A 14153-nucleotide genomic window follows, 5' to 3' on the forward strand; every position below is an offset into this window, starting at 1 on the left:
ACTAGCTCTCTTATCAACTATGCTACAGCTAATTCTAAGTAGTGCTTCTAATTTAATGTCAAAATCTATCCTCGTAACACATATCATAGTCAATGATTAATATTTTAGAGAAGACTGCCTTACTATTTACAGCACAAGTATTTCTACAATATTCAAATGAAATAACTTGGAATACAGCAATTACCTCATTACAAACTAATTACAAAGTGCAGTTCCACTTTTTAAAAACTGAAGTAGTAAACTGTGATCTGAATATAGTATTTTCTCAGGTAACCTCAAAAAGATCAGATTTCTATCATTTTTTGCATCATTTATTACAACACTATTGTGTTTCAAGGAAAAAAAAATACATGGACAACAAACATTACCATAAACCAAATAAAATAAAATGTATTTCTTCATGGTATTCAATAATGGTGTCAAGCTTAAATAGAATTGGGGGCTTCTAAAAATACAAAAGGATTCCACAAGTGGCCCTCATATATTGACTTAGAAATTCATATTTAATATCCTAATTATATTTTAATGGTTCAGACCACATTCAGAGATGTTGTGGGTTACAATGCTGATCCCTCTGGTACACAATATAAAAATCATCTTGTAGCCAATCTAATAATGAGCTTCTCCAAAATCACACACTTAAAACTGTGGTCAGAGACTTATCGGTTCGGTAGGATCTGCCAGCACCCATACTCTTACCAACACAGTCCTCAAAAACTGTAAGGTACCTCCACAAAGCATCAGTGTACAATTATTTTTGAAGGCCAAACTTTCCAATCTTTAACAAAAACTTAAATGTATCAGGAAAGCTACTTAAATCAAACCTGTAGGTCAGTAATTTTAGAATTTAAAAAGAATCACCTCTAACTTTCCTATCCTCAAAAATATGATTTTCATATTATAACCATAGTGCTATAACTGCATTTAAAATATAAAACAATTCTTGGATTCAAAGAATTAATTATATAAAATATGAGAAAATATTAAGGTAAATTTAAGATAAATATGAAATAATGCTTTAAATTTTATTTGGTTGGTCTCCACAAAGTGAATTATATTGACATCCATGAGACCCAGAAATACTCAGACATACAAAGAATAAATCCGGTCCTTTATTCTCAATCTTGCTAGGTTATCAAAGGCCAATCTGTGGGTAACCACAGAAGGTACATTACTGATGATTAAAGCATTCCTAATCACCTGCTATGATTAGCATCCATGAGTTCATCTAAAATCTCCTTGGAACTGTTAACTATTATAGTAAAACAAGTAGATGTTTGTCATGGACCTGTCTTATAAATTTGATGGGTTGGGACTAGATTGAAAAACTGGTTGAATTACTTCTTAAGGAAAATGCTTTTTCAAATAAAAAATTTATTTGGCAATAGATCATACCAACTAGATCTCAAACATGAATTTAACATATTAACTTTTATTTTTTTATGAAGCTATATTAAGCATTCCTCAAACTACAGGGCTCTCCTAAAAGTCTTACAGTGTTCAGAATTCCACTTCATAGATGAGTTTATACATTTGAAAAGCAAAACCAAAAGACTGAAATTCTAACAACCAACCTTTTCCAGTCTCAGAAATGTCTCTTTACAGAGATGCTCAAAATCTCCAATAGGATATTAATACCAAAGGAACTTAAAATTTTGATAAATCATTTCAAAAGTTTCAATACAACTTGTACCTAAAGATCCTAGAATTCAAAAAGTAAAAACTGCTAAAACTATATCATTTGTAAGGCCAGTAAATTTCCATCGCTATGGTTTCCCAAACCAGTTTTCCTGGTTTTGTCCATTTCAAAGTTAATTATCAAGTTTACAAAACTATCTTACTCATGTTACCCTTTTTTCTTTATCGTTAAAAATCTCTTACATCATCTTAAAAAAAAAAAACAACCCAACAACACATACAACCTAAAAAGTTCATTCACTAATCAACACAACTGAACTCACTGGTCAGCTTAGTAATTCAAAGAGACCTATTAGGAAAGCTGAAGTACATTTTGTCCTTTACAGTATCTCAAGAATCGGCAAATGTCTAGTTTCAGCTAGCTGGGATGTATTTCAAATGATGACCACAAAAAATAATAAAATTCACTTAAAATAAAAAGTCACCTAACAGGTTTCATCGTGGAATAATGAGACCCAGTCCAAGGTAATGTGCAAAGTTAAAATTCCTGCCAAGGAATAATTTTTAAAAGAGAAAATTCCTGAAGATATGCATTTGAAAAGGCAGTAATATTCATTCTGAAAATTGTATTTGTGAAATAAAAGAACAAGTTTAGGTCTATGGCATGTTAAAATTAGAAAAGACCTTAGAGTTATTTGGTACAAAGTTCTAATTTCCTAAATAAAGAACTTGAGGCCCAGAGAGATTATGTGACTTTCCTCATGATATTGCAGGTAGTGAGTAAAAGGGTCAGGATTTGAAACCAGACCATTTTACTGTCAGTGAAAAAATAAAATGTTGGTCCTGACTGGGCACTCAAATTAAAACCAATTTATTTCCTGATTAAGAATTATCCTTTTCAGACTGATACACTGCGGTACAACCGAATGAAATGGACTTCTCCATTAGTGGCAATGCAGTGATCATGAACAAAAGTTGGAGGAATCTATGAGAAAAACCACTATCCACATTCAAAGGAAACACTGTGGGAGTAAAAACACCAAAGAAAAACAACTGCTTGAATGAATACATGGGTAGAAGGGATATGGATGAGGATGTAGACTCTAAACATCCTAGTGCAAACAACATGGAAATAGGTTCTGATTAAGAACACAAGTAATACCCAATGAAATTGCGCATCACTGCGGGAAGGGTGGAGGGAGGGGAGAGGGGAAATAAAGTGAGTATTGTAACCAAAAAATAATTGAGTGCCCAGTCAGGACCAACATATAAAAAATAAAATAAACTTTTAAGACATAAAAAAAGAATTATCCATTTCTACTTAGGATTGCTTCTTCTGGTTATTTCAACTTCTAGAACCCTTAGGGACCCTTTCTGTTCATTTTCTAAAATTCATTACTAGAAATAAATACAAAAAACAAACTTTTCACTATACATCACTGAGATCTGTCCTCCAGGTCTATGCAATTCATTTACCAAGAAATGAATGCATTCTCAGACTGTTTTTATGGGGATAATGACTGTATCTGTCATTTCACGGGTATAGGGAGCTCCAAAATATCAATCAACTGACATCTGTATCTGTTGAGCAATTTAATAGTCTCAGAGTTGCCTAGACCAGTGGTGTCAAAATTCAAGTATAAACTAGGACCTAATTATGGTACATAAGGATCCCTATGGACGGACCTCAATGTTGACTTCGAAAGCTATATATGAATATTCTATTTTATTTATTCTATTAAATATTTCCTAATTACTTTTATATTTTAAAACCCTTACCTTTTGTCTCTTAGAATCAATACTAAGTATCTGTTCCAAGGCAGAAGAGTAAGGATTACGCAATTAGAGTTAAGTGACTTGTCCAGGGTCACATAGCTAAGAAGTGTCTGAGGCCACAATTGAACCTAGGACCTCTAGTATTAAGGCCTGGCTGTCTATATACTGAGCCACCTTATTGCTCATCCCATTTACATTTTAATCTGCAGTGCTGTATATTAACACCTCTGACTTAAGAAACTAACAGGTTAAGTGACTAGCCCATACTCACAGAGAAACTATGTCAGAGAGGGAATTTGAACCCAGGTCTTCTTGTCTTCAAGAATAACACTATCCACTGTACCAAGCTACATCTTTGTATATTTGGCTCTAAAAAGGTTTCTTTATTTTTCCAAATTAGAATTACTCCATCCTTTCCAAGTCTCTCTCTTCAACTGAGCAAATTAAAAGAACAAAACAAAACAAAACAAAACCCAGGGGGAAAAACCCCAACCTTGATACATAGTTCAGCAAGGCAAATTTCCACATTAGCCAAGTCCAAAAATGTCTGTTTTTCTCTCTCTGCATTTTAAGTTCATCACAGCAACTGAGCTGTTTTTTATCTTCATTCTTTTCAGCTGATAGTTTATCATTGCATTTATGAATTCTAAAGTCAAAAAATTTTTCATTTATGTGATCACTATCAATTATTCCATCTCTGTATTAGTTCATAAGGGTCCTTTTCCCTCTGAAATTTTTCATTTTATCATTTCTTATGGAATAATATTCCTTATATTTATGTGTACCACAATTTGTTTAGGTATATTCCCCAATAGAAAATAGAATGGCTTTGAAAAGGGCTGCTAAATTTTTATCCATATATTTGTTTCCTATCTCTTTGAGACCTGTGGGGTATAGACCTAATAGTGACATAACTATGACACAGCTTTAAGCCCAGACTAAGTATAATATACTTTTAACTTTCTGGACATAGTTTTAGATTGCTTTCCAGAAGAGCAGGACCAAGTCATGGCACCACCAATAATGCATTTGTGCCTGTGTATAATAATAGCTCCTTCAACATCTGTCATTTTTCTCTTAATTTTTTGCTAGGCTGATAGATATGAAGTGGGAAGTTGAAGTTGCTTTAATTTGCATTTCATAATTATTAGTGATTTGGAGAATTTTTACAGCCTAGATTTTTTCCTTTGAAAACTGCTTTGTCATATCCTTTGATTATTTCTCTATTATAAAATGGCATTGTCTTATAAACTTGCAGTTCCTTATACATCTTGGATATAAGATCTTTTATCAGAAATTTGTTGCAAAGATTTTTTTCTACAGTTTCCCTTCTTTTTCTAAACTACATTAGGTTTATTTGCACAAAGTCTTTTAAATTTTATATAATTTAAATTGTCCACTTTATCTCTAATCTTCTCTATCACATTTAGTAGTAATGAACTCTATCCCTACCCACAGATGCAAAAGGTAATTTTTTGCTTTCTCCTAAAATTTATGATGTGACTTTTTAGATCCTAGGATGTATGCATTTTGAACTTTCCATGGTATATACTGTGAAGTGCTGATCTAAACTTAATTTTTGCCAAACTAACAACCAGTTTTCTCGGTATTTTTTGTGAAATAGTTCTATATTTTTTCAATGGGATTAAAATAAAAAATGTGAATGTAAAGGAATAAAAATTGGCTTTTAGTATTAGAAAAGAGGAAAAAATAAACTCAAAGTCACAGAATTTTTTGGAAGGTACCTTAGCAGTCATTTATCCAATTCTATCTGAAAGAAACCTTCAATATAATAACAGAGTCACTCAGCCTCTGTTTTCAAAACATCCTTAAATCAAGACTAAGTTTGCCTTCAACTTTTGCATATTGCTCCTGTGGCTAATAAAACCTCAAGTTCAATTCCTCTTTCAAAGTAGGGTCCTTTGATTACTTGGAAGAAATTAATCATATCTTAAATCTTCTCTTTTTCACATTAAACAAAGCCAGTCCATTCTCATGGAGTATACTCAAGGCATTTAATTGTCCTGGTTTACTCCTCTGGAAATTTACTAGCTTATCAATGTTCTTTTTAAACTGTGGTCCCAGACCTGAACAGGAGTTTTTAAAAGTGGTTTGAACACAGTCTTGAACACATTATTTCCTCTACTTTCTTGGAAGCTGTGATTCCTAAATGCTACCCCAAGATTTCATTAACTTTTGGGGTTACCACAACACACTCCTGATTTATCCTGGGTCCAAAGTACACTAAAACCACCAGATCTTTTCCACTAAAAATACCAACTGTGGATTCTCCCAACCTTAACTTGTGAAGTTTATTTCGGGACCCAAGAATAAGATTTTACTCTTTTGAATTTCATCTTGTAAGATTTAGCTCAAAGCTCTAGTCCAGACAGTTCTTACCTGATGTACATGAATGTTTTACTTCTTAAAATATTTTGATAACTGAATTTCAATATGAATAATTGGTTTCCTTTGTATTCACATGCACTTAAAAATATTATTCTGAAGAGGTGGTCCAGATTTCACTGAACTGTTGAAGAGGGCAAAATAATTGCTTAAAAAGTTAGGAACCTCTTCTCTAGACTGTCAAAATCTTTTTGAACGCGTTATCCAGTTAGTTATTCCTGCTTCAGAATTGTATACTATAAATTTGTTGAATGTGTTTTATCTATGCCTTTATTGAAATCATAGATAAAAATATTAAAACAGCAGAGAACAAAATAAAGCACAGGTCCACTGGAGATCTTCTGTCAAGTTAACATAGAACATTAATGACTACTCTTAAGAGTTTCATCATTCAACCAATTCTAAAACTAATTTTATTATGTCATCGATCCATCTTTTTCCATGAGGATAAACATCTTTTCACATTTGTTTTGCTTAAGCCTAGGAAAAAATATATCCACAGCCACTTTCACATTCTCTAATTTAGTAACAGTCAAAAAATAAAACAAAGTTAATCAGAAATGATCTATTCTTGATAAAGCCATGCTATTTTCTGCACCCATTTTCCAGCTGTTCACTCATCATTTCTTTAATGATTTGTTCTGGAATTTCCCCAGGGATCAGAGTCAAGCTCATTGATCTAGAGTTTACAGATTTTGACTCTTCTCTTTCAAAAAAATTGGGATTCCCCCCCACACACACACCTTGGTTTCCTTTCTTGTCTTCCATGATTCTTTCATGTTACTGATAGTGGCAACTGTCACATCAGCAAAATATGTAACATTTTTTCCAATACCTGAAGATGTGACATAGCTTAATACATAGGCTTAATTATTACAAAAACAGAGGACACAAATAAGCAAAATACACTAAGGATTGCTTTTAACTACCATATAATGTTCAACAAAAATAGGTCTAACAAATGGAATAAAATTTGTTACATCCAACTGTCTACTGAAAATTTACACTTATATATACCCCCACAAGCATATCAAAATCAACCTATTCAAAACAAAATTCATCTTTCCTTTTAACTTCCCTATTGGCAACCTATGTATTACCCTCACTCTCCCCATCCAATCTCTACCCTCAACCAAACAGTAACCAACTCTTATCAATTCCACTTTCTAAACATCTCTCCTTTTCAGACTTTTTGGGTCTACTTATACCACAACCATCCTAGTGCAGGTCTTCAAGACCAAATTTCCTCAAAACTATTGCCATTAGTCTCTCCTAATTGGTCTCTCTGCCACCAGCATTTCTACTTTCCAGACAACTGTTGAGTTGATAATTCAAAAGCACAAGTTTGACCAAGTCAATGCTCTATTTCAGGGATTCCTTATTGCATTTAGGCTAACTGTATAGCATAAAGTTCTTGATACTCTGGCTCTCTAGCTTATCCCTCTAAGCTAATCACATATTCTCTCCCTCACACTCTAGGCTCCAGACAAACTTGCTTACCTGCTGCTCCAAGTATATGACATTATCCTTCTAATTCTAATCCTACTAAGACTGTTTGTCCTCCCAGCCTAGAATACTTTCCCCTCTTTGCTCTCTACTCTTAGAACCCAACTCCTTGGTTACTTCAAAGCTTAGTTCAAATGCCATATCCTTTAAGAGACCTTTCTTGATTCTCTTAGTCATGGATCTTCTCCGTCCTCCCCAACCCATATCACTGAGTATCTATTTTGCACATATCCTATATTTATTTATCTGTGATCATATTGTATCTCATTTCAACAGAAAGTTTTGAGGTCATTGTCTTATATATTTTTATGCCCAATGCCTACTCCAGTGCAGTAACTTAAATACCTGATTAAAAGAACTTTTGAAATTAAAAATATAGGTGTATATCCCAAAATTTGCCAGAAACTGAAAAAATTTTAAATTATGGATCTCATGAAAGAGAATTAAGTTTCAAAAGTTTATAACTTTGTTAAGTCCACTCAACCAGCTAGTTAACTATCTTCACTAAGCTATATTTCAAGGATGTGTGAACTTAAATCTTTGTGGAAATATACTTATCCTGTGGGGTGGGGGGAATCCCAAAAGCTGTTGAAGTTTAAAAATTATACTAAGACTTTTGAGACCTTCTGTATTTTGACTTTGCAAAGTTCAAGATCCTTCAGGATAATGGCATGAATAATAAATAGGTGGTCTATGTTTTTCTAGAAGATATGTGAATACCCAACTTTAAAAGGCTATATTTAAATCCTTTATGTAATTCAATATGTTAATAGCTCAAAATTTTTTCCCTGTGATTTGTTATTGTTGGACAAGGGGTGAATGCATGAACATCTAATGTTTATTTACGTAGCCTCATAATTACTACTAATGAAAAAATATTGCATTGATATCAGAAAAGAACAATCATTAAATTTAATAATTGTGATCTGTACAATTCTTTTCTTAAGACTAATTATTTAAGTCCTCTTGTATTGTTTCTAAGGTAATGCCAGGGAAAAATTAAATCAAACTTCCTGATATGAAAATGCAGTCCAAGAACTATAATTTAAAAGTACTTGTGAACTACCAGCAGTTTCCCTTTTATGTAGGATCAACATATTTAGACCTTCAGAGATCTAATCCAATCCCCATTATTTTACATTATTTTACAGACTAAGTAAACTAAGGTCTGGAGAAATCAAATGACTAGCCTAATTTTTTACTCTAAATTTAGTACATTTTCCTTTGTACCTTGTGGTTTCCCTTATTATGAGATTCCAGTCAAAAGCAAGTTGTCAACCATTTTTGATAACATGAACAAAACAAGTATAATTTAAGGTTTTATTTTTGTGAAATATTCATTAATTTAATATATAAAATAGTTGATAAATTTTTGTCACATCTTTTTAATTCTCCAGGGTGACAGAAACATGTTTCATATAGGATTCTTTACAGAATTAGCTTAACATTTTAGGATAAAGTTACATGCCTGCAAACATATAAATAATGGCTAAGAACTTCCTAAGTGAAACTTTTTTTCATTTCAAAACTTTTTAGGAAAAACATTTTAAAAGTTGTCTCACAAAACAAGTATTTCAATTAACAATTAAAATTCCAACAAAATTAGCACCTAATGAGACAAGATACCAGTAAAAACAAAAAGGCTTAAAAAAAATACAAGTCAGTAATTGTCATACTCTCTCCTCTTTTAGAACATTTAGTACTTGGTAATTTGATTTATGAAACAGATTCTGATCTGCAACTTCTTTTGTAGTTAAGGACATGAGAAGTTCCAAATATCTCTTGAAAATTTCCAACCAAGTAACACCTCAGGAATCAACAGTTTTAACAAATGAAACTTTTGCTAGTTTTTAAACACTGATGACATGAAAAAATGTTACTCCAAAATGTTCCCGTTATTCATTTTTTTTTAAATCTACTTCTCAGATTGTAGTTAGTTAAGGGGTTACCACAATGTCATGATCATTTAGAGTGTTCAACAAATATTTATATTTTATTTTAAAAATTGAATCTTTGTAAAGTCCTTAGTGAGGAACTTGTAATCTTAAAGAGATTTGCTCAGCATTATAAAACCACTATGTGTCATATAAGAAGTCAGGTTTGACTTACAGGCCCCCAACTCTTGAACAACTAGCTCATGTTGTCTCTCCATATACTCATATTTTAATCAGTTGTAACTGAGTTATCTGAAAAAGTTCAATGAAAAAACTGCCTTGTCATTTTTCTGGTAACATTGAATGGAATTTTAGAAATATTTTGAAAATAAATGTTAAGAGTAAGCCAAAGGTAAAGAAGGAAATTAGCCCATGGTATTTGTTGGTTTTCGAGAAGATAAATAGAAACCACTATTTGTCTTTATTGCAGGAGAGTTCCCAATACAAATGAAACCACTTTGAGATTTTACACTACTGCCTACTAACTTACTTTCCCACTGAGGGAAATGCTAAAAATCCCTTTTATTTGTAGGTGCTAAAACCTTAAAATTATCTTGCTAAAATAAAAGACAATGTGAAATGCATCTCAATGACTCAGTACTATATGGCTTGCCCATAAACATGTTTAATAAGATGGTAAGATGAAGGGAAATTCTTATCCTATCTGGAAACCCACTAGCTATGATATAGGACTCTAATTGGTTTAATGGGCCCTGACACTTCTGGGGTGTGTGTACTTTTCAGGATAACAATTCCATTGGTCTCAGGGAAAACAACTCTACCCCCAACCCAAAGCAAGGGGAAGTTGGGAGGAGGGTGAAAGCAGAGAGGTAGGCACTGTTGAGGAAAATGCAATACCATTCTTCTATTCCTCAGAGGGCTGGTGGGTGGTCTGGGCCAACTCCCAAGGTGCCTTAGCCCAAAGACCTCTCCACTTGAAGAAGGGATGGAGAGGAGTTGAGGAGAATAGAAGAATAGGAGAGGAGAGGAGAGGATGGAGAGGAGATAAAAGAGAGAGAAGGACCTGTGGAAGGGATGAAGAAAAAGAGACAAGAGGAGAGGAGGAAGTGGAGGGGATGATGAAAAGAAGAGGAGAAAGGATGAAGATGGGAGGCGATGGAGGAGGAAGAGGGATGAAAGGAAAGAGGAAAGGGTGAAGAGGAAAAGAAATGGGATAGAGAAGAAATGAAGAGGGGAGAGGAGGGAAGAGAGAAAAGCAAAAATGGTGAAGAGGAAAAGAACTGAGATGGGAGGAGAGGAAGGAGAAAGTAAAGAAGAAAAAAGTGAAGAAACAGAGGGGGTGAAAAGAGGGAGAGGAGAAAGTAGAGGTGGAGAGGGAAGGAAAGAAGGAAAATGAGTAAGGAAAGGGTGGAAGAAGTAAGGATGGAGAGGTTACAAGGAAAGAGAAAAAGCAAAGAGGAGATGGAGAGGAGGAAGTGGAAGGGATGAAGGAAAGAATGTGGAGAGGAATGTGAGAAGGGAGGAAATAAAAGCGAGAAGGAACAGAAGAAGGGTTAAGAGAAGAGGGGAGGAGGGGATGGAGAAAAGGAAGTGGAAGGGATGAAGAGGAAGGGATGAAGGGAGGAAGGAGAGGAGGAGGAGGAGCGGAGGAGAGGATGCAGAGGAAGAGGAGGAGAGAGGGGAGGAGGGGAGGAGGCTAGGAGGGGGGCGGAGGAGGAGGAGACTAGCGACAGGAGGGGTCTGTCTGCACTTCCTCCCCTCCGCAGCCCGGCTGGCCGCCGCTCGCCGGCTCCGCGCTCCGGCCCAGGCCGCAGGAGGCCATCTTAGTTTGTGGGCCTGTAGCGGCGTCTCGGTCCTCCGCCTCCTCCGGGTCCTCTCTCACCCTGGGGTCTCCCCGGGCCCGGGGAGAGCCGGAGCGGGGGGGAGGGCGGCAGAAAGATTCCTGGGCCCGGCGGTGGCGGTCGCTCTCCCTCCCCCTCCTTCTCCTTGGACGCTTGGGGCGCGGGAGTTAGGGGAGGGCGGGCTCGGGCAGGGGCGCAGCACGACGAAGGGGCCGTTACCTATACTGGGCCGCAGCCGCCGCCGCCGCCGCCCCGCTGTGGGTGAATCCAAAGTAGTTGCCGGTCGCCATTTTGGCATCTTCCCCCAGCCGGCTGGGCACTGCGGAGAGTCGGGTCCCATGGCGGGAGGAGGGAGGCACGGAGGAGCGCAGACACCGGGTAGGGGACGATGAGGGGCGGTGGAGGGAGCGGGGAGGAGGAGGAGAGAGAGAGACACGCTCGGTGAGAAGCCGCCCTCACCCGCGGGGCCCAGGCTGCCGCCGCAGCCGCCGCCGGCCGCCTCCTCCCTCCTCCCGCCACACACACACACCCCGAGGCCTCCTCCCCTCCACACCTCCCCACCCCCTTCACTTCGCCATCCCCATCAGGAGGGCCAGGGGCGACAGGGGCTCACAGTAGGGGTAAATTATACTCACCATAGGTGAAGGAAACTACAGGGCATATGGGAATCATGGGCTCGGGCTGCTGCTGCTGAACTCTGAACTCTCACCCGCTGCCTCCCCTCCTCTGCCCGGCTCCTCCTCGGCGGAGAACAGACCCGCCGCCGCTTCCCTCACTGCGCAGGCGCTACTGGTCCCGAGCACCCTGGGAGATGTAGTCCACTCCACCTCCCCTCCCTGCCCTTCTTCGTCTTTCCTCTTCTTCTCTCTTCCTCTTCTCCCCACCTCTTCCCTCCTCCTCCACTTCTTTCCTCCTCCTCTTCCTTCTTACCCCCTCCTCTTACTCCCTCCTCCCCTTACTCCTCCCTCTTCCTCTCCCTCCCCCCTTCTCTACTCTCTCCTCCCTACCCTTCTTCCCTCCTCCTTCCTACTCTATCCTCGTCCTCTTTCCTGTTCTTGACCCCCCCCCCCCTCGCCCCTTGCCTATTTTCGTTTTCGTCTTCTTTCACTCCTCTCTCTTTCCTTCCGCTCTTCCTCTCCGCCACTCCTCCTCGTTTCTGTTTCCCTGGGGCTTTAACTGAAGAACTGGGAACTGGAATGGTATTCTAACCCCTTTTCGAAGGCTGGAGGGAGAGAAGAGTGGGAGAAGTGGTATGAAACTAAAGCCCTTCCAAAAATAACTGAAACGTTGTTCTGCCTTAGCCTACTCCCTCACAGACAGCCCCAGCCGCCCCCTGCAATCACTCCCGCCCTCAGACCCCTGCACCCATCTCTAACTCTTCTCTATGCTTACCACCTTAGTATTTCCACTGCCTTGCTTTTCTTCTTCCTCCTCCCCCCCCCCCCGCTTTTTCTGACTCTTCTTTCCTTCTTCCCTTTTAACCTTCATTCCTTTCTTCTATCCTAACTGCTTCTTGAGATTGCTAAAGAGTTGGTTATGTGAAGCGGAATTTTGCTACAACATTAAAGGCTTCATTTGTAAATAAAATAGCAGGAGATCTTCATGTTCTCATACCAGCACAGGAACACTCTTCGTTTGCCTTTTTTTTTTCCTTCTTAAACCAACTCTCATGACCCTCAAAAGTAGAAATCTAAGAATCTATAGAATCCCATGTAATAGATGCCACAAAGATACTTCCATTTTCAGAAGGGTAAAATGTAGAAAGTTAATTCCATTAATGTGTTCTTAAAGAATGAATGGCATTGTGTTCAAGATAACTAAAGTTGCCCAATGCAAAGGTTATCTGTGTTCCAATGAAACCATGTTGTCCTTTTGTTGCTGTAAATAGAATAACTCCCACAATAGGATATAACAATTGTACTTTTTTTTTAAAAGAAAAAGTAATTTGCCAGGAATTTTGATGAGCTATCTAGTTTCAAGGCACAGACTAACTGCTTGGGAGTTGATATTACAAATAGTTAAAAGGCTGCTTCAGTGAAGGGGTGGAAAAGAGCAGTTGTTAATCACCTGCCCAAAGAAAGAGGCTTGGCTACCCCAATTTTATGTTTGGCTCAGGATGTAACTTTAGAGGTTAAAGACTCTGGGTTAGAAAGTAAGTATAGCTTATCCCTCATTGAACTTTTAAATGAACCAACAAAGTAAAAAGTGACCTTAGGTCCCTTCCACTGGATATGATGATAGTCACATACTCACTATAGACTACAAACATGAATGTTCTAGAGGTGAGATATAACCCATAGGAAGTTCATTTACTTGTCTTTGATTGAAATGATTACATAAACATTTCTCTTTTTCAGGCCATTCCAAATCACACAGACAAATGCATCAGTTTCTCCTAGAAGAGCTCAGATTCTACCTAGAATTTACCTGGTTAGGTGGAATTGTCAGACCCATTCTAAAAGATCAATAAAAAGAGATTTTAAGGGTTAAAGGTAGTCAATTACAATTCTGTCATACCTCACTGGCATAAAAATGTAGTGAGGAATGGGATTATGGTTAATTAAATATTCTTATTAATAGATGATAACCATACCAAACTCCTCAGAAGGTCTATCCCACCTCCCTGTGGCATGGATGTATGTTTGGATTACAGTTACATCTTCAACTTGACCTATTTAATTAAGCTGTTGACTGAAAAATGAGAAATGGATGAATGAATGAAAGTACTTATTAAGCACTTACTTTGTACTACACACTGGACTAAGCACTGTGGATTCTACAATGAGCCCATGTCTACCCTATTCTCAAGAAGCTTGCATTCTAATGTAGAAAGAAACAACACACAAAGGGAAGTAGTAACCAGGGAGGGGACTGTTCTAGAAATTACTGGTAATGATGAATGAAATAAAAGTAAAATTATAGACTCTGTTTTTCACAATTTCTTAGAAAAAAATTAGCTATCAGGATAGGGAATGGACTTATGATTTCCTTGGTATGCAGAATTCCCAGGTAAGAAATTTAACCAATACAAAATAATCTCCAAAACAAGAAGCCCAAAGAACCCAGGATGTGTTTCCACCCTTAAACATTT

The 14153-nt window shown here is 37.4% G+C and overlaps 1 protein-coding gene across 3 annotated transcripts in view; it reads right to left on the reverse strand.

Moving 5' to 3' along the window:
- Window positions 1–12298, reverse strand: part of ZFR (zinc finger RNA binding protein) — a 73687-nt gene extending 61389 nt beyond the window's left edge. The window contains exons 1-2 of one of the 3 annotated variants that reach the window (XM_001365752.4): window positions 11698–12298; window positions 11282–11381 (exon numbers count right to left, since the gene is read on the reverse strand). In XM_001365752.4, the coding sequence (XP_001365789.1) occupies window positions 11282–11381; window positions 11698–11734 (137 nt within the window). In that variant the 5' untranslated portion in view covers window positions 11735–12298. The remainder of the gene's footprint in view (window positions 1–11281; window positions 11382–11697) is intronic. The other 2 variants (XM_007487501.3, XM_007487500.3) reach the window with 2 other exon arrangements.
- Between the last annotated feature and the right edge of the window lie 1855 nt (window positions 12299–14153).

This window comes from Monodelphis domestica, chromosome 3 (assembly GCF_027887165.1).
Source record: "Monodelphis domestica isolate mMonDom1 chromosome 3, mMonDom1.pri, whole genome shotgun sequence".
Lineage (NCBI taxonomy): Eukaryota > Metazoa > Chordata > Mammalia > Didelphimorphia > Didelphidae > Monodelphis > Monodelphis domestica.